This window comes from Zalophus californianus, chromosome 8, assembly GCF_009762305.2.
Source record: "Zalophus californianus isolate mZalCal1 chromosome 8, mZalCal1.pri.v2, whole genome shotgun sequence".
NCBI classification, from domain to species: domain Eukaryota; kingdom Metazoa; phylum Chordata; class Mammalia; order Carnivora; family Otariidae; genus Zalophus; species Zalophus californianus.
The window spans coordinates 129,603,736-129,623,260 of record NC_045602.1 but is presented as its reverse complement, the minus strand read 5'-3'; the positions used below and the strand labels follow the sequence as shown (position 1 = coordinate 129,623,260).

The 19,525-nt window shown below is 55.6% G+C and overlaps 1 protein-coding gene across 2 annotated transcripts; it reads left to right on the top strand.

Moving 5' to 3' along the window:
• Positions 1 to 1,221: 1,221 nt before the first annotated feature.
• KCNG1 (potassium voltage-gated channel modifier subfamily G member 1) lies at positions 1,222 to 18,512 on the top strand. 2 transcript variants are annotated; one of them, XM_027624157.2, is made up of 3 exons: positions 1,222 to 1,423; positions 12,380 to 13,188; positions 17,305 to 18,512. In XM_027624157.2, exons 2-3 carry the CDS (start codon positions 12,406 to 12,408, stop codon positions 18,073 to 18,075), a joined length of 1,554 nt encoding a protein of 517 aa, XP_027479958.1. In that variant the 5' UTR covers positions 1,222 to 1,423; positions 12,380 to 12,405; the 3' UTR covers positions 18,076 to 18,512. The 2 variants fall into 2 exon arrangements, with proteins under 2 accessions (XP_027479958.1, XP_027479959.1); XM_027624158.2 differs by lacking the exon at positions 1,222 to 1,423 and adding an exon at positions 1,633 to 1,711.
• The last annotated feature ends 1,013 nt before the right edge of the window (positions 18,513 to 19,525 follow it).

Below are 19,525 nucleotides of genomic sequence, written 5' to 3'. Positions count from 1 at the left end.
TGTAGCCCCCAACCCTGCTCTGGCTTCTTCCTTGCCCCCCTCACAGACTGCAGTCCTGCTTGTTAGCGGTTTTCCTGGTTCCGCCTCTCCCCGAGCAGAAGGTGAGTTCTTCGGGACAAGTCCTGGACTGTTGTGGTCACTTCCGCGGCACCAGGAAGCCACCCTTTGCCTAATGGACACTCGAACCCTGTTTCTCTTCATCACGTCCCAGAAAGCATGGGCATTCACCTGCCGAGCCTGCTCCCCACCCTTCAAGAGGTCTCAGGCCCCGCCCACAGTGGAGTTTCTTCACTGCCTTTCTGGGTTCCCTGCTGGCGGGAAAGGCGGTAGAGACTGGAAGGAGAAGAGGAAAGGAGAGTGCGAGGCAAGCGACCCTAAGAGGCCGGCTCTGCGGTGGCTCGGGCGGGGGAAAGCCGTCCAACCCAAAGCCCAGCAAAAGCGCAACTACTACCAATTTCGAAGCGAGGCGTCGCTCCCCACCGGCTGCCTGTGCACCACGAGGTGCTGGACCCCGGACCCCAGGCCCCGGTGTGAGTGCCCCGCGTCGGCCGGGCGTGCAGGCGGCCGGGCCACGCGGCCCCCGGAGGGAAAGGCGCCTGGCGCGGCAGGTGCCGTCGCTAAGAAGTTGGCGTTCTCAGGCGCGTGCAGTCCCCGGCCGGCAGTGGCCCGAGGGGCCCGAGGGCCCGGTGCACCCGGACCTCGCGGGAACAGCACACGACAGGCGGCATGCGGCCCCCAGAAGGTTGAAGGGCGTGCCGCCCCCGGGGCCGCGGAGCGTGGGGACTTCACGTGGCACGTGTAGACCCGTGGGCCCGTGGCGCGAGGGGTCGAGGGCCAGCGGGGCACCGGAGCGGCGGGGGAACGCACGTGACGAGGCGCGCGACCCCGGGGAGGGGGGGGTGGTGAGGGCGCGCGGACGGCCTCGGGGCAGCGAGCGCGGGGGAGCGCCGGGGCGGGCGGAGGGGCGGCCCGGGCGAGGGGCGTGCAGTCCCGGCCGGGCTCGGTCAGGGCCGAGCGGAGCGCTGCCCACCCGAGGCGCGCGAGACCGGCCGGAACCGGGCGGCGGGGCGAGGCCGGCGCCGCGCTCTCCGCCGCGCGCCCACTCTCCCCGCCCCGCGCGCAGTCCCCTCCCTCCGTCCCGCCTCCTGCCCCGCTCCCTCCTCCCTCGGCGGCTGCGGCGCGGCGCTCCCGGCGCACTCGGAGCCCGGCGGGGACCGGGAGGCGGAGGCGGGGCGGCCCTGGGTCCGAGTGCGGGAGCTGAGCCGGGCCCCGGGGCCGAAGTTTGCCCGCGGCTCCGGGAGGCGGCCCGGGCGGCTCCCAACCCCTGCTCGCGCCCTCGCCCGGGACCCGCCGGCCGCCCCCGGGGGACGGCAGCCGCGGCCGGGCCAACTCCGCCGCGGGGACGCCGTGACGGGAACTTGAGGTGGGAACTTTGCGCGCGGCGGCCTCGCCGGGCGCCGCCGAGCGGCCCCCCGCGCTCACACGCTCGGGCTCCGGGCTCGGGATCTGGGGGCTGCACGTGGCCGTGACCGCGGGCTCCCCTGCAGGGGGCACCGAAAGCCGCGGGGCGGGGAGGCGCGGGCGACCGGGGACCCGGGAGCGGCTGCGGGCGGCGGCGTGGGGCGCGCTCGCCACCGGCACGGTGCGGGTCCGGCTTCAGTTCTTCCCGAGCCGTCCCCGGGGTGCGAAGCGCTGGACGTGCTCCGCCGAGGTGACGGGGCGGGGGGCGCAGCCTGGCTGCGGCGGAGGTTTCTGGATCCCGGGGGTGGGGGTGGAGCGGGGGGAGGAGGGAGTGTTAGGGGGAGGTGGAAGAGGGGGCGCCCGTCTCTGGCTTATTCACTCCATCCTTGGGCACAGAATGGAGCATCTCCACCAGCGGGCTTTATTAAGTCATTCATTTACTCAACTAGCTTTTATTGAGCGCCCACTGTGCGCTCGGCGCTGGGGATCCCAAGACAGCTGTGTTCACTGGAGGTTCTAGCATCTCGTAGGAAAAGTGGGTGGTCGCCTCCTCAGCCTCAGGGGCTCCATACCCGGGAGGGGCTCAGGCTGGATGGACTGGAGTCTTTGGGTAAGGAAGGAAAAGAGAAGTTCTTTTCATTCATGAATTGGACAAAGATGGGTTGAGCACCTACTGTGCGCAGCTCACCGTGCCAAGTGCCCAACATGCATTATTTCATTCGTTTAACGAACAGTTACTGAGGCTCTGAGCTGAAGGAGAGGGATGGGATGGATGGGGTGGAAGCATCTTGCCGCTTAGAGAGAAGTAGGGTTTAAGCCCCAGCCCTTGCCTTGAGGAGGCCCCAGCCTGCCCGGGGGTGGCTGACTGCAGCAACCCCCACGTTAGAGGCAGAAGCCGAATAGCCTTTCCTTGGTTCATGTAATGCAGTCATTCTCAAAGAGAGCAGGAAAGCTGGAATAGGTTCTTGGATAGGAAGAAAATGTCTTCAAAAATCTCCTTAGGGGAGACTGACCATGGAGAGGGGGTGTTGAGAAATACTTATCTAAACTTACTGATGAATGCAGGCTCCCACCAATAATGGTTTATTAAAGTTGTTCAGCAGGCATTTTCTGAAGCACTTAAAGGGTGCCAGGCACCAAAGTCACCCAGAGGATGAGACAGACACGGCGACCCCTCCTTCGCTCATACCTTGAAATAAGGGCAGGGGGAGGTGCCATGAGGGAGCAGGAACTGCTCTGATTCATTGGGGGGGGGGGTGTGGAGGGCCTCCTGTCTCCATAAGTCTGAGCAGAGATTTATTCACTAGGGTGTGTCTGATACCCCCACACATGACTACAGTCAGAGTCACTATGGGGAGCAAGTCTCCAGGGGAAGTTTGGCCTGCTGGAGACGCAGCACCTATGCTGGGGCCAGGGGACACTGTGGGTCATGTGGCCAGGGCCCCGCTCTCTTTCTTGAGTGGATTTCTTGGGTTCTCCGGACCTGAGCTTGGTCCTGGTGTCCTCTGTCTCAGACCTCTGCAGAGGCCCCTGCTGAGTGGGGAGTGAGGGAAGGTGTGTCTGAAAGACAGGCTAGGATGGCCCTTATGGGTCATTCCGTAACGCAGCCCATTCCAGTGGAAAGATGTCTGTCGCGGGACACACTCCAAACCCGTGGGGAGCTGTGAGTGGGCTGGACACAAGGCAGCCTTGATCCCTTGATCCCTGTCCCAAAGTTTGAGAACGCAAGCTGGGGGCACCCTGCAGCCTGGTCAGGACAGATGTGGGAGCCAGGCTTCAGTCCCGCTGCCACTTTGAATCCTCTGCATCAGACACACAGCTGGGCCCCCGGCAAGAGGCTCAACTGATGCCCCCAGGGAACGTGAGAGCAGAGAAATGTGTCCTGGATGCAGGGCTAAGACACTCAAGCCAGAACGAAGGAATGAATAATCCCCTGCACCCCTAAAAGTGTCTTGACTGGGCTGTCCTTTCTCCACTTCCCCTTTCTGAATACATGACGAAGCGTCAGCATTTCCGGTCGCCAAAGACAGAGGGGTCTGGGAATCCACTCTTGGTTGATTTATTAAACCCAGAAATGGAGTCCCTGGGTGGAAAATGGTGGCTGGAAAAGCCGCTCTACATATGATGAATAAAAAGGGAGCGGCAGGGAAGGCTAGCCTGTAAGCACTCAATCACTGTGGGCCATTTTGATGATATAGCAGACAGTACATGGTTAACAAAATCAGAACACAAAGTAACGTGCCACAGACAGGATCTGCATTTTGCCTCGGATTTGTCCCTGCTCTGTGGTGACTTCGCCTCACACCTGCGCCTCCCCAGGCAGGCATGTACATCCAGGCTCCCCCTCGTTCCCCACTGGGCTGCCAGGGCTTCCCGCAGACACTGCAGCCTTAACACTTACTAAGGAAAAAGATCGGAGGGACTGCGTACACAGGTGTCCCCTTCCAGCTGCCAAGGTCCCCGCTGCTCCCCCAGCCAGTTCCTCCGCTAATGCCTGCGGTCCCAGGTTTCCCGCTGCAAGGAGGCAAATAGAAAAGGACCCTCGGCTCCCACACCAAAACACCTCTTGGTAGAAGGCAAATGTGCATTTGCTGTTATTTTGCCAGAAGCAAAATAAGGAGGCTCCAGAGGCCACTTGGTCTTTTTTATGGGGGGAGGGGGGAGACCCTGGCACATTTTCTTTTGGGGGGCAGGTGGCAATGGAGGGAAAAGCCCGGCTCCCAGCAAATACGTCACTATCACCAGTGTCTTGGGCCCCAGCTCTCAAGAAGCAGGGCTGAGATCCATCCGGCATGGTTGCATGGTGATGAGGATGGACAGCAGGTAGCTGGGAAAGACAGATTCTCCATGCGGGTGCTGCATCTCGAGGCGGTCCAGCACACTGGGACCTGGGCCAGCCTACTGGCTGGATCCATTTTGATTAATGTTTTAATTGGGAATTAATGCAGCATGACCCGCCTCTGAGTCAGCCCAGCCAGGAGCCCTACCCCTGACAGATGAAGCCACACTGGCAGGGGAAGGGCAGCGTGGGGAGATCTCAGAGTGAGGGAACGGCACAGGCTGAGAATCGTGGTGGGAGAGGAAGAAACCAAAGCCTGAGTTGCTCAGGAGAGAAATGCTTTTCTTTTAGAAAGTTGCCTTTGAGCTTGTGTTCGTTCCCTCCTGCCACAATATTAGCTCCAATGTAGTGGCTTAAAGCAACACAAATTTAGCATCTTACAGAATGGGGGATCAGAAGTCAAAAATGGGTCTCCCTGGCCTAAAATCAAGGGGTCGGTGGGGTTGTGTTCCTCCTGGGGGAGAACCCATTTCCATGCCCTTTCCAGCTTCTAGATCCTGCCCGCACCCTTGGCTCCTGGCCCCACATCACTCCGACCTCTGCTTCCGCCATCGCATCTGCTTCTCCGACCCTGACCCTCCTGCCTCCCTCTTTAAGGATGCTTGTGATTATATGCGGGGCCCCCCCGGATCATCTCCCCACCTCAAGATCATTGATTTCATTAATCACACCAGCAAAATCTCTTCTGCCACGTAAGGTCACACATTCTCAGGGCCTGAGGATCAGGACATTGACCTCTTTGGGGACCCATTATTCTGCCTACCACAGGGGCGTGCATCATCAGTTTATGTTACAGATGGGGAAATTGAGGCCCAGCCAAGTGAGTGACTTGACGTCAGTGCGGGGTGAGAGGAGAGCCAGCACAGAAGCCCCCCTTCTGGAAAGTGTTTTCCGCCTCACAGTCCTCCTCTGAGAAAGGAAGCGCGAGGGGAGGTGCCAAGCTCACTACACAAAAGTCATTCTAGCAAACACAGGGCCCTAACGTGAACTCACAGCTCCAAGCGCTTACAAGCAAGTGTGATGATGACCCCAGCTCATGGCTGAGAACACTCAGGCCCAGAGAGGTGAAGTCATTTTTGTAAGGGTGCACAGCCAGGAGGTGGGGGAGCAGGCAGGCAGCTAGGCCCAGAGGCCACCCCCTCACATCTGACCTGTGTTTACAGCACAGGAGGGCTCTTCTCCCCGGAGGCCAAAATGGCAACTCAGAATTTAACAACACCACGGCTTTTGTTGATTTCTAACTCTGCTTGTGTGCAAATATACACTAGGAATAAACGTGTTTCCCCCAGCCATGGGCAGCTGTCTGCTTCTCCCCAACACGACTTTCCAAAAGCTTGTCCGTAGACATAGAGAGGAGAGATCCAGTCCCTAGCTTGCTGCAGGTGGTGGAGACCTCCCCCCTCCTCTGGGAACCAGTAATCCAGGGAGACAGTAAAATGCAGAGGTCAAAGAGTCCTACAGGTGTAGATTGATTCTGGCTTTATCACTTATATCACCAGAGTCCTGAGTTTTTATTTACCAAAGCCTCGATTTCTTCATCTATAAAATGGGGGTGTTAGTGGTGATGCCTGACATGGCTCTGTCGATTAAGGCTTTTAGCACAGCACCGCAGCACTCAGTACGCAGTTAAAGGTGGCTGTGATGGTTGTCACTATAGCACCGTGAGTGTTCAGCACTGTCTCTGCATCCCCCTCCCCCTCTCAGAAGAGGGACAGAGAGCTCCGTCCCAAGGGAGGGGCACAGGACTGGAAGAACAGAGTCAAGAGAGACCCGTGGTATGTTAAGGATCAGTGCAGTTAGGATGAGTGCACACCAGTTTATGGAACCCGTTCATGACCTTGACGGGATGTGGCCACGGCGGTGAGCGATCGGGCGACACTGCTAATCCCTGCAGCAACCCTCCATTCACTGGGTCCTCCCAACAGCTCTGTGAGATGGGCACGCTTCTCCCACTTTACAGGGAAGAAAGAGGCTCAGAGAGGGCCCGGCGAGTCGGCAGGTGCCGATGGCTGTCTCAGGCCAAAGGGTCGTTGGCAGGAGCAGCTGTGGTGGCCAGGCCAGCCCGATCCAGACCTTTACCCCATCCTGCCCTCCCTTCCTACCTCCACTCCCAGGCCTAGCACCTCCATTCGGAGCAGATACTGACCACACAGCGGCCTCTGCCACCCAGAACTCCTTATGGTTTGATGACCGTTTATCTTTGGAAATGATACCCAACCCTCCGTCATAGCTTGTGCACATCATCTTTCTCCCAAGGGGAAGGAAAAGAAGTTGCATGGGGAGTTTCAGCAGATCTCTGGGCTCCCAAACGGGAATTGGATCAAGGCGACCCCAGTACAGAAGATTTTTCTCTCAGAACAGAAGGGTTTCTCCTTCTCCAGTGAAGTTTCCCAAGACTGGGACCCACAGAGCTTTCCAGAACCCCCAAAGAGGTGGAGAAGTTGGTCAGAGGGCTCCCCACCAAAATCCAGAGCAGCTCTTGCAGCCCCCAGCCCCTGAGGGGGTGTGGGCTCCAGGTATTCAAGGCACCCTCTCTGTCTCTCTTGAACTTGAGCATACATGAGCATCCATCCATAAGGGAGCCTGTCAAAAATGCCAATTCCTGGGCCCCCCTCAGGGATTCAGACTGCAAAGGTCTAGGGATGGTCCTACGAATCTGTATCTCCACTCAGCACTCGGGGCAATTCAGAGCCTGGTGGCTTGGTTGGTTTCGTGCTCTTCATTTCTCTTTACCTGGATTAAATCCCAGAGTTGTATTAACCACCCTCTTCACTTCATGCCACCATTCATCACTGGCCTGTGCCAGGCTGTCTTATTCATTGTTCCCTCGTTCCACACGCCACCCTCCCTTGCTTATCCCCTGCCCCTGTCCTGCCAGGCACCCTCCCCGTGGTTGATATAGATCCTTCCAAGTGCTTGAGTCTTTGTCAAATTTGTAATGTGTGTGTGTGTGTTCATTTATATAAATAGCATAGTGCTATAAACTTCTGTTTCTTTTCCACTCGGCATCATGCTTTTAAGATCTAAATGTGTTGCTAAACCTACATCTAGTTCAATGCTTCTAATTCCTGTGCAATGTATAGGAGTCCACCATCTGTGTCTACCACGACTCACTTGCCCATCTCACCCCACTCCCCCACCCCCTGGACCCAGGATGGACGCCAGGGGCCACGGGGAACATGGGACAGGCATTCTTGTACTTTGGTCCTCTCTTGGATCTCAGTCCCCAGAAGCAGACCCTGAGTCAAGGATCTGAGCACAAATACTATATTATTGTGTGCCACAACCCCTGCGAACCCAGGTCTGTTCTCACACCCAGGACTGGGATTCCTGGCTCATACAACAGCAACATCCTTCACTTCCCTCAGCACCCCTGATGGCTGTCCCTGAGGCTGTACCGGGCAGTACTTCCTCCAGCAGGGAGCTCTGGGGGTCAGACAAATGCTGCGTTCAAATCCCACTGGATCAGGTCAGGAAAGGAGTCACCCTTGGCAGGTTGAGAGAAAGAGTCCAGACCTCCCTCATAGCTAATGATGCAGCAGGTATTTGTTGAGGGTCCCTGTGTGTCAGGCATTACGCCAAGCACATCACCCAGGTCATCTGCCTTGGTCTTCACCGTAACACAGGGAGGTAGAAGCTATTCATATCTCCATTTTACAGATGAGGGTAGTGAGTCTCCGAAGTAAGACATGACTTGCCCAAAGTCAGAGTGAGCGGCCTTGAACCCAGGTGTTCCTGATTTCAGAGCGCATGGGCTCTTCTGCTTCCCCAGCTTGGAGTAGTCAGCAAGCTGTCCCCCAAGCTGGAGTAAGACCTGCTTTTTCTCAACATCCCCTGTATTACTCTTCTGAGTGGCTGAAAACAGCACAAACTCATTACCTCACATTTTGAGAGACAGAAGTCTCAAATGGGCCTTATAGGGCTAAGATAAAGGAGTCAGCAAGCTGCATTTCTCTCTGGAGAGCCCAGGAGAGAGTCCGGTCTTGCTTTTTCCAGCTTCTAGAGGCTGCCAGCTGTCGTCAGCCTGGGGCCCCTTCCATCTTCAAAGCCTGCGGCAGCTGGCCAAACCCTCCTCACACTGCATGGCATCCAACACACTTTCCTGTCTCTCTCCCATCTTTTAAGGACCCTCGTGATGGCTTGGGTCCCAGAGAATCCAGGATCATCTTCCCGTCTCAAACGCAGCTGATTGGCAACCTTAATTCCTCCTCACCTGTAATCGAACCCATTCACAGGTTCCAGGGATTAGGATTAGGGCACCTCGGTGGAGGCGCGGCACTCCGCCTACATGTCCCCCCCAGTGGTGTCTACCTGCACTAACCAGGCCTGGTGTGGAGTGCAGCTTCAACAGGGAAGTGGGTGCTGAGTGCTGGGCACAGGGAGCGCCTCGGCCTCCGGGCTCTGCCATTTCTCTGCTAGCCTGGCCCTCCTGCCCTCTGTAGCTCACCCAGGTCAAAACTACCAGCTGAAACTCCCACCACACACCCACACACACACACACACACACACACACACACACACACACACAGTCATCAGGACAGCTTTGATATGGTCCAACTCCGTCTTTCCATCCATCCATCCATCCATCCATCCATGCGAACCACCCTCATGCCTGCTTTCTCTCCCTGATTTGCCCATCTGCCCTCCTGTCCATCATCTCACAACCAGCAAGTGCTGCCTCTTACACCAGTCTCATCAAAACTCCACCTAGTGTCTCCTCAGTGAATGGCACCACTGGAATCCATGCTCTCCCCCCCCCCGCCCCCCCCCCCCCCCCCCCCCCCCGCCTCACCACAACAAGTCTTAGCCCCAATTCCTCCAAAGTCCATCCGGAATGCAGCCAATTCTCCAGTCCCTTCCACTGACCCAAGTCTTAGTTGACTCTTTCAAGAATGACTACAGAGAATTCCTGCCTGGTTTCCCCAGCCCACCCATAGTCTACTCCTGAGGACCCCCCCACCATGGAGAGTAAACCCCAGCCCCTTGTCATGGCCCACTAGGCTCGGTTCCATCTGGTGTCTGCTGACTTCCCCACGCTCAACTTCTCCCACCTTCCCGTCACTCACTGCACCCCGCCCCTTGGCCTTCTCTGGCTTGACCAGCAAGCCCACCCCCAGGTCAAGGAGCAAGCTCTTCCCATTCCCTCAGCCTTAGACACCCTCCTCCAGGTCCTCACAGGGCTGGCTCCTTCCCATCCAACCTCAGCCCCGAGGCTGTTTCCTCCGAGAAGCCCTCCCAGACCCCTCCATCTCCTGTTGCCATCATGTTCTTGCTGTTTCCTGAAATGATCTGTTTAGAGACCACCTCCACCACTCGGATGTCCGCTCCCTGAGGACAAGGGCTGGGTCTGCCTTGGTCTCTGCTGTGCCTGTAGATCTGGCCCAGGCCCAACACGTGGTAAGTGTGGAATGACATCTCAGGACTCCTTGTCATCCTCACTATCACAGCCCCTTTCTCAAACGGCTTTCTCTTCCCAAGCACCCACAGACCCTCAGAGACAAAAATCACTAAAATCAATCATGCTGTAGGACTGACAGACCTAACACTACAGAGAAATGTTAAAAGACCAAACTTCTCATGAGGGTATCGGGCTGAGTAAAAAGTGGCATTGTTTTCCGGAAGCAGGACTTTGGGGCCTGTTTGATTTATAAACTTTGCTCAAGACTCTAGAGTCTAACATGCAGAGCCATCCCCCCTCCACCCATCAGACTGGGTATCCCCCCAAGACCCAAGGCCAAGGAGAAGTGTGCCCATTCCTCATTTGGCAAATCCCAGCATCTGGCCTTCTGTGTGCAAGCAGGCTGCCTGACGCGGGTTTTTTCCTTCTCCATGCTAAACAGTATGCTGGGACAGGGTAACTTTCCACATAGGAGATGCTGAGGCTTTAACTCACAGCTGACAGGGGTCATGAGAGAAAGAAATGAGGGATCACTAATTGGGGGAGCTTTATGCCAGAGGGAGAGCTGAGAGCTTGAAAGAAGACATTCTGTCTGTAAGAGGTGATTACAGCCAAGGGGGTTTCACAAGGGCTCTTTGGGGCTTGCAGGACCAGAGGAAGGTTCCTTTTCTTCTGTCACCATTCTTGCCAAACAGAATGTCACTTTTCCTCTTGTCTTTGGTGGCAAAGATAAAGCAGCAGAGCTGAAAAGCGGTACCACTCATGTGAAGTGCCTGAAAGGGATTATTCTCGCTCCTCGAAGGGATTCTAGCAGGCTGCGCCCGAGGAGATGGGTTCCAATTTTAGGTGAAGTTAAGAAACATTCTCAACACTCTAAAATCAGATCATTTTCATTTCAAGTGCAGGTATACCTAGTTTTCCAGAACCCAATCTGTGAAACTGTATCTTTCCCCAAAGATAAATGAGTGGAGTGATGATTTGCTTTATGTACAAGAATTTCTGTTAGGAAGGATCCTCTTTCAGGTGGAACCCCCCCTGGCTCCTGTCGAACACTTTCTCGTCCCTACAGGTGTGTGTGCACGTGTGTGGGCACGTGCATTTTCCCAGCACATGTCCACGGCACAGATCGACACTCAGGTATTGGAAATGGAATTGGTAGACTTTGCTGGTACTACTTGCTTCCATGGGGGACTAGGCTGGAGGGAAGGATGGTGATTTTAAAAAAGCCGAGTATTAGTCTTACTTTTTCTATGGATCAGCTTCATTCTGGAGAGCTCAGTTGCTATAATCGGGGGGGGGGGGAGGGTCTCAAACTCAAATGCCTACAGGGGCCAGGAAGGAAACATCTATGAGTGAAGGAAAGTGGGTATTAGGAAGACAACAGGGAAGGGTGGGGACTGTGGTAGATTGCCACATGCATGCCCTGCCAACGGGGGGCAGTCATTTCTCAGCTGGAATTTAAGCCAAATGTTGCCAAATAGTCTGATTTTTCAAGAGAAACCAAGAATATGAATTTCTACAGAAACTTCCTCAATTTTCAAAATCTTCTCCAAGCCAGGAGAACATTTGTGAACCAAATTCAGCCCGTGAGCTATGAATGAATAAGCAATGTCATTCTAGTAGCACACACCCTTAGCTTTGAGAGTTGGGAAGGAAGGAGCCTGTATAAGCGGATATTTTGACCTCAGGTTTTCAGAAGTGTCTTCCTCATGTTGGCCTCATTCAGCAGCTACTTCTTTGAGCTCTTACACTGCTGGGCACAGAGATTCAGAGCTGAGTAGAGCCCAGTTCTTGTCCTACAGAGCAAGCAGTCTCATAAAGGAACCAGGCTTGCACACAGTTATAGTAAGGATGGTGATGCAGGTACAGGGGTGGGAGGACTCGATTTAGCTGGAAGAGCCAAGGAAGGCTTCCTAGAGGAGTGGTCATGCCTGTGCAGTCCACCCCTATACCCTCAAAATGTTTGATGATATATGAGCAACTCTGGCACTGTTGTGATAATTATGCATTTCTTTGGACATTGCCTCTTATTTATGGCCAGTGATCTAGGTTTTCCACTTACGGAAGCAATACAAGTTGTCCCTTTAAGGTAAACACAAATAGTAATAATAGACAACAATGATTGAGTACCTGCTATGTGCCAGGCACTGTGTTATTAAATGCTCTTACGCACATAATTCATGGATTCTTCTCGTAGGGGAAATGGTTGTACCCATTCTACAGATGAGGAAATTGAAGCAGATCAAGGTTAAGTAACCTTCCCTGGGCCATGAGGCTCCAGAGTCTGTGCTTGTATCCACAAGTGCTTGGAAGTCCAAGTTCAGGGTGCCGAGGTGGCTGGCTTCTGGGGAGGACTCTTCCTGGCTTGTAGGTGGCTGTCTTCTGACTGTGTCCCCACGTGGTGGAGAGAGAGGGAGCTCTGGTGGCTCTTTCTCTTCCCATAAGGGCACTGATCCCGCCCCTCACGACCTCAGCTAAACCTAATCACCCCCCCACCCCCGCCACCAAGGCCCTGCCTCCTAATACTGGCCCACAGTGGTCAGGCTTTCCCCCTGTGAATCCGGGAAGGGGTGGAGGAGGGGGCACACGGTTCAGTCCCCAACAGCGAATACCTGCAGAAGCGGCACGGGCAGCCCAGACTCGGGCCTCGCTGAGGGTCTTTCCTCCCTTCTCCAACCCAGGCGCGAGGGGGATGTGAAAGCCCAAAATGACCCTCCTACCGGGAGACAACTCCGATTACGACTACAGCGCCTTGAGCTGCGCTTCGGACGCCTCCTTCCACCCGGCCTTCTTCCCGCAGGGCCAGTCCCTCAAGGGCGTGTTCTACCGCCGGGCGCAGCGGCTGCGGCCCCGGCCCCGGCCCCAGGACGCGCCCCGCCAGGCCGGCCAGCCCGAGGACCGGCGGCGGCAGATCATCATCAACGTGGGCGGCATCAAGTACTCGCTGCCCTGGACCACGCTCGAGGAGTTCCCGCTGACGCGCCTGGGCCAGCTCAAGGCCTGCACCAACTTCGACGACATCCTCAACGTGTGTGACGACTACGACGTGACCTGCAACGAGTTCTTCTTCGACCGCCACCCGGGGGCCTTCGGCACCATCCTGACCTTCCTGCGGGCGGGCAAGCTGCGCCTGTTGCGCGAGATGTGCGCCCTGTCCTTCCAGGAGGAGCTGCTCTACTGGGGCATCGCCGAGGACCGCCTGGACGGCTGCTGCAAGCGCCGCTACCTGCAGAAGATCGAGGAGTTCGCCGACGTGGTGGAGCGGGACGACGATGAGCCGCCGTCCAGCGAGGACCCCGGCAGCGAGGGCCCGGCCGAGGGCGAGGGCCGCCTGGGCCGCTGCATGCGGAGACTGCGCGACATGGTGGAGAGGCCGCACTCGGGGCTGCCGGGCAAGGTGTTCGCCTGCCTCTCAGTGCTCTTCGTCACCGTCACGGCCATCAACCTGTCCATCAGCACCCTGCCCAGCCTGCGGGAGGAGGAGGAGCAGGTAAGAGCCACAGCTGTGTGCAGGGGAGGCTCGATGCGGGGATGGGGAGGGTCCTCTGAGTTCAGGGGACAAAGCAGTCTACAGGACCCCTCTCTCCAGAAGTCCACCTCCTTCACGCCGGCGCGGTCACCTCCACCAGGAGGCCTTCCCTGACTGCGCTGGCTGAGCAGCATCTCCAGTCCCTTCTGACATCCTGCTTAACATGTGTGTTGTCCACCTCCATGTTCCACCACCAGCTCCGTGCCTGGCCTGCTCTGTGCGGTGCCCCCAGGGTCTAGAACAGTGTGGAGCATGGACAACTCCGGTCCACTCCGCCACTCCGTGGAAGGAACAGATGAGCGGGTCCGTGAATGATGTGATTTATGATGAGCCTGCCCCTGGGCTAAACACATAATAATATATCATCAACATTTACTTCACATGAGCCCTATCTCAAGCTTCCTAATTCCCTTGTTTAAAGATATCCCAGAACCATTTTCTGGGTCCAGCATATAATTTTTATTGATAGCTGTGTGTGTTCATGCGTGGGCTCAAACAGTGAGGGTCTCTGTGTTAAGCAAGAGAAGTGTGTGTCAAGTGTTTACTCCGTGGCCTGACCAAGGTGTGACCTGGATTCTCGGCTGGCAGTTACTAGCAGCCAGGGGCTGGGCCGTAGTTCTGCCTACACCTCATGTTCTCAGCGAAACTTCCAGCAACCCTGTACGGGAGGCATTCTCTTACCAGCTGACAGATGAGAACAGTGAGGCAGAGCAGCTTGCCCAGACCCAGGTCTGACTGAGTCGCAGTTCTGTGCTCTTGAACAAAGAAGTACGAGTCCCACATGGCAACCTGGGACTTCATATACCTCCTCGGAAGTGTGTGATTGACCCACACTGTGCTCCCTAAAAATTGTACTTGCTTGCCAACATTTAAAAGTAAAGTGTCTTGTATTTAAAAATTCAAACTCTCAGCTTCTCAAAATGTATAGGGTCTGGCCCCCTGGCCTGCAGTCCACACAGCAGCTCTGGGTGGGAGCTGAGTCTATGGAAAGTGTGTGCTCCCCAGTTCAGTTTCCTAATATATGAGACCTTTGGGCCTTTTAAGTTGGGACCCTTTCCCCACATGGGGGTGGGGAGGCAGGGCACGGCGGGGGGTGGGGGGGTTGTTCTAGAAGCAAGTTTAAGACAGACCAAAACATTCCAACAAGTACAAATTGTATAGGCGATGGAGAAATAGGTATGGCTGTATGAACTCAACATAAATATCATGCTGGCCAGCATTTAATGAGCACTGGCCATGTACCCGGCATGTGCTGAGCGCTTCACATGAACTCTCTGATGGAACATTGGAACTACTCACCAGGGGAGGGTTTTTCCGCATATATAATGGAGGAGGCAACAATGGCTATTGCATTTATAACACGGGGTTGGGGGGGCAGGTTTCTGGCACTTTTTTATACATTTAATTTTTAAAGTGAGTTTTAAAAATCTAACACTCAACCAGTAAAATTAATTTTTGATAAGCAGAAGCGGGAGTGATGAAGAGGGTGGGGCTAGAACCCAATGGCCTGAATTTGAATCCCATTACGTCCACCCTGGCTGCGCACCTGTGGGCAAGTTACTTACCCTCCCTGTGCCTCAGTAGGGTTGCTGTGCAGAGGCTCAGCTCACAGTGTTGTGAGGATTCTGTGAGTGAGTCCACAGGAAGTGTTTGGAATAATGCCTGGCGCTGGAGCGTGCAGGCAGTACTAACTATAAGGATTACATGCACCTGCCAAAGAGCGAGCGAGCAAATGCTTATCATTTGAGACCTGTCTGGAAGTACCTGTACGTGGTAGAAATTTTTTCTTGGCTCCAACATATGCAGTCTTGACTTTATCAGGAAAATGCTAATAAAGCTACAGTTTTATTCACCTTCTGACACTTGCTTTTTTATTTTTTTTAATAATACTTGGACTTTTTCTTGATTCAGTGATAATGCTGTTCTTTGACTTCATTTTGGAGACCAGTGAGGTTCACTGTTTCACTTGCTGCTTGAGCACATATTTGAGTGCCTACTATGTTCAGGCATCACCTGGCATGCAGGGTGACCAGAACAAGTTTTCCAGCTACAAGGACTTCAGGTCCTGTGGAGAAGGGACAGTGATACTCTGTGACCATAAGCCCAAGGGGGCTCTTATGAGAGGCCCATCAACTATGCTGGGTATACTTGGAGGGGGCCCACTCCAGGAAGGCTTCCTGGAGAAGGAGGCTTCCCATACCAGAGGGCTGAGACCTCGTGGCCCACTGAGTACTAGTTCATTTCTGCAGCCTCTAACTTATTCCTAGAGAGAGAGCTGCTAGGGCAGGACTCACAGAATCCAGCTGTGCCTAGGAATGACAGATGCCCCAGGCTAAATATATGTGTGCCTTCCCACTCTGTCACAGGCCCCTTTGAGACTGAGGTCCAAAAGCCACTGGGGACAGTCTCCTGTCCAGTTCCATGGCAGACCAGAGAGACAAGCTGGCAGCCCGCATGCCAAATGCAGCACACAGATAAGTTTGAGTGGCCCACAGAGTGTTTATTGGTATTGAATTATCACAACATTTAAAACCCAGGAGGTTTCACGCGAAACTCCAGCCTGAATTCCCTTGGCGCAGCGATCGGGAGGTACTTAGCAGGAGAGCCGTGCTTTCTGGCTGACCTCCACCCCACCTGGCCCAGCTTCCTCGGGCTCCCTTTGCCCACCTGGCCTTGAGTTGGCACCCCCATCTAAATGCCAGTCCCATGCGCTTCCATCCACCCTGGTGACAAACGTGAATTGGTCACTTGTCGCGTGCTAGGCTGTTCCAGGCACTGGGGTCCTAAGAGTGAACAACACACGAGCTGGTATGGTTGCCGGGGGGGGGGGGGGGGGGGGCGGCTATAATCTGCTGGGGCAAAGGGGCAGGGGAGGTGGAGGGTGGAAACAGATACTGAACATGATACATAAGTAACTTATAAAGCATTTTAAGAGATGATGAGCCCTCTGAATAAATAGAGCAGGAAAAGGAGAATCCGGATGGAAGACAAAGGGGGGGACTTTTAATCGAGGGGGTCATGAATGGCCTCCCTGGGAAAGTGATATTGAAGCAAAGAACTGGAGGAAGGGAGGGTAGAGCCATGTGGGTATCCAGGGGAAGAGCAGAAAGTCAAGGTCTGGCTTGGGGGGTGGGGGGACGCTGGGGGGGGGGTAGGCTGGAGCACACGAACAAGGCAGACAGGGGGCTAGGAAGTGGGAGAGGTGGTAGCCAGGCCATGTGTGCCCCCGGAGGACTTGAGCTATCTCTCTGAGCCATGGAGGGTGCTGAGCAGAGAACGCACAGGGTCCGATCCACGTTCTCAGCATCCCTCTGGCTATGTGCGCAGAATAAACTGTAGGGACCAGGGAGTCCAGGAAGGAGGTGCCTGCAACTGTCCAGGCAAGAGAGGATGGTGGCTGGACCAAGGTGAGGGCAGCAGACATAGGAGAAGTGGTTTGATTCTGGAATCATTTTAAAGGAAGAACCAATGGGATTTCCTGAGGACTATGAGAGGTGTCAGAATGAGGCTGAGTCTCCCATCCCGAGCAACTGGAAAGGTGGGGTTGCTAAGAAGGGAAAGCACTGGTGGGCGGGTGTGCAGGAGAAACCAAGAGACTGAAGAGGCTAAATCTTAATTGTTTCCACCCCAAAAAAGAAATTATAATTACGTGACATGATAAAGGTGTTAGCTTAAGGCTACGGTGGTAATCTTATTGCAATATATAGATGTATCAAATCAACATGTACACCTGAAACTGACACAGTATTTTATGTCAGTTATATCTCAATAAAAAGAATTTAAAAAAAAAAAAAAACAGCAGCCCGGTTTGGGACATGATAAATTTGAAACATCCATCGGACACCCTAGGAGTGACATCAAGGAGGTAGGCCTTCTGGGGTCTGGAATCCAGGGGCAGCAGGCCTCGGCTGGGGAGAGAGAAGAGTGGTGGTTGCGGGTGCCTCAAGCCCTGGGCGTGGCCAGCCCCCCACCCCCGGGGACGTGAGCCTCACTAGGGCGGGGCCCCGGGCAAACACACGGCCTGGCCAGTGGCGCGGCTGACCTCCCCCCAACCCCGACCTCCCCCCTCTCTCCCAGGGCCAGTGCTCGCAGATGTGCCACAACGTCTTCATCGTGGAGTCGGTGTGCGTGGGCTGGTTCTCCCTCGAGTTCCTCCTGCGGCTGATCCAGGCGCCCAGCAAGTTCGCCTTCCTGCGGAGCCCGCTGACGCTCATCGACTTGGTGGCCATCCTGCCTTACTACATCACCCTGCTGGTGGACGGCGCCGCCGCGGGCCGCCGCAAGTCGGGCGCGGGCAACAGCTACCTGGACAAGGTGGGGCTGGTGCTGCGGGTCCTGCGGGCGCTGCGCATCCTGTACGTCATGCGGCTGGCCCGCCACTCCCTGGGGCTGCAGACGCTGGGGCTCACGGCCCGCCGCTGCACCCGCGAGTTCGGGCTCTTACTGCTCTTCCTCTGCGTCGCCATCGCCCTGTTTGCCCCCCTCCTCTACGTCATCGAGAACGAGATGGCCGACAGCCCCGAGTTCACCAGCATCCCCGCCTGCTACTGGTGGGCTGTCATCACCATGACAACTGTGGGCTATGGCGACATGGTACCCAGGAGCACGCCGGGCCAGGTGGTGGCGCTCAGCAGCATCCTCAGCGGCATCCTCCTCATGGCCTTCCCGGTGACCTCCATCTTCCACACCTTCTCCCGCTCCTACCTGGAGCTCAAGCAGGAGCAGGAGAGGGTGATGTTCCGGAGGGCCCAGTTCCTCATCAAGACCAAGTCGCAGCTGAGCACCATGTCCCACGATAGCGACCTCTTGTTTGGAAGTGCGTCCTCGGACACCAGAGACAACAACTGAGCCCAGAGGACATACCCCGTCGCCACCGCCAGGACACCCCCAGCTCTGCCTGCCCTCTGCGGCTTGAAGCTATCGCCGTCACTACAAGATGCCCTCAAAGGCGCCTGCTGCTCTGAGTGCGGTCCTGGCACAGGACCCACTGGAACCACACCCCGAGAAGGACGTCTGCAACATCCACAGAGGGGTCCCTACCCCTCCGCCTCCACGAGAGAAGCAGAAGCTGGTCAAGAACCCAGCACACAACAGCCCCCTCCCCGCCCCCATGTCTGTTTCCCCCAGTAAGGAGATGGCTTTGTTCTTTCCACCATGTAAATAACATGCCCAGCAAAGACTTGCTTTATGGGTCTGCCGGGAGGGAAAAAAAAAACAAATGACAGCAGGAACATGTCTGTGTTTAGTGTGGATCATGTGCAATTAAAGAAAACCGATGAAAAAGAGAGAAAATGCCTTCCATGGGGCTCTGAAGAGGGGAAGGTGCTTGCCAGCAAAGCCAGCCAGTGTGCGTACTGGGAGGACAATGGCCTGTTTCCTTGGGTCGTTCAGACCTGGTTGCGCCCAGTGGGGTTAGAGAACAGGGAGAGAACAGATACCTTTGGGGAAATTGTCAGTAAATACTGTGTTCCCTTTCTGTTTTTCTTTTATTCCTCTCCCCTCCTGACCTCTCTTCCTCCCTTTTTCCTTCTCTTCCACCCCTGTTCTCTTCTTTTGTGCCCTAGGCTTCTCAAAGTTTTCCCCCAAGACACCCCAATGGTTAAGTGGACACCAAGGGGCCTGTCCGCATTGCCGACTACAAAGGTGAAATCGCTTCGTTTTATCTTTTTAAAAATACGGTGGATTTTCTTCTCTACTCCACATTCATTTTAACAGTCTTTAAAAAAAAAAAAAAATGCTTTAAATCACTTCCCTGACCCTAAAGCTAAACGTAGAATGGGATCAATGCTTTGAGAAGGTGGGTCATGGTTGCCCCGGAGCAGTCTGAGAGGCACTGCCTGGGGCCCCCTAAGGCCTCCCTGTGCCCTCCAGAGGCCTCCAAGAGCACCCACCCGGCTGGGATCTGCTCCTGATGCACATTAGAGAGGGACCCCTCCCCCCACCGCCAGCCAACAGATTTACTCAGCCCGAGGGCATCAGAGCCCCAGTGCTGGGACAGGGAGGGGGCTTTACCCCCACGATATAGCCACAGCCTGGCTTCACCCTCGCGGGTACAGCGACATTGCCTTCTTCATCCCATACCCACTGCCGCCTTGGCTGTGACCCCGCCCTTGGGCCGGCAGCAGGAAGCACGCTCTGACACAAATCTGACCCGCCTCGCCTGAGTCCACCCGGGGCCGTCCATTATATTGAGAATAAAACCCCAATGCCCTGAGTGACCCGGGCCCTGTCCTCTCCAGCTTCATCCCCGGCTTCTGTCTGCTTTGCTCGCTCCACCCGGCCACAGGGCCCTCTGGCT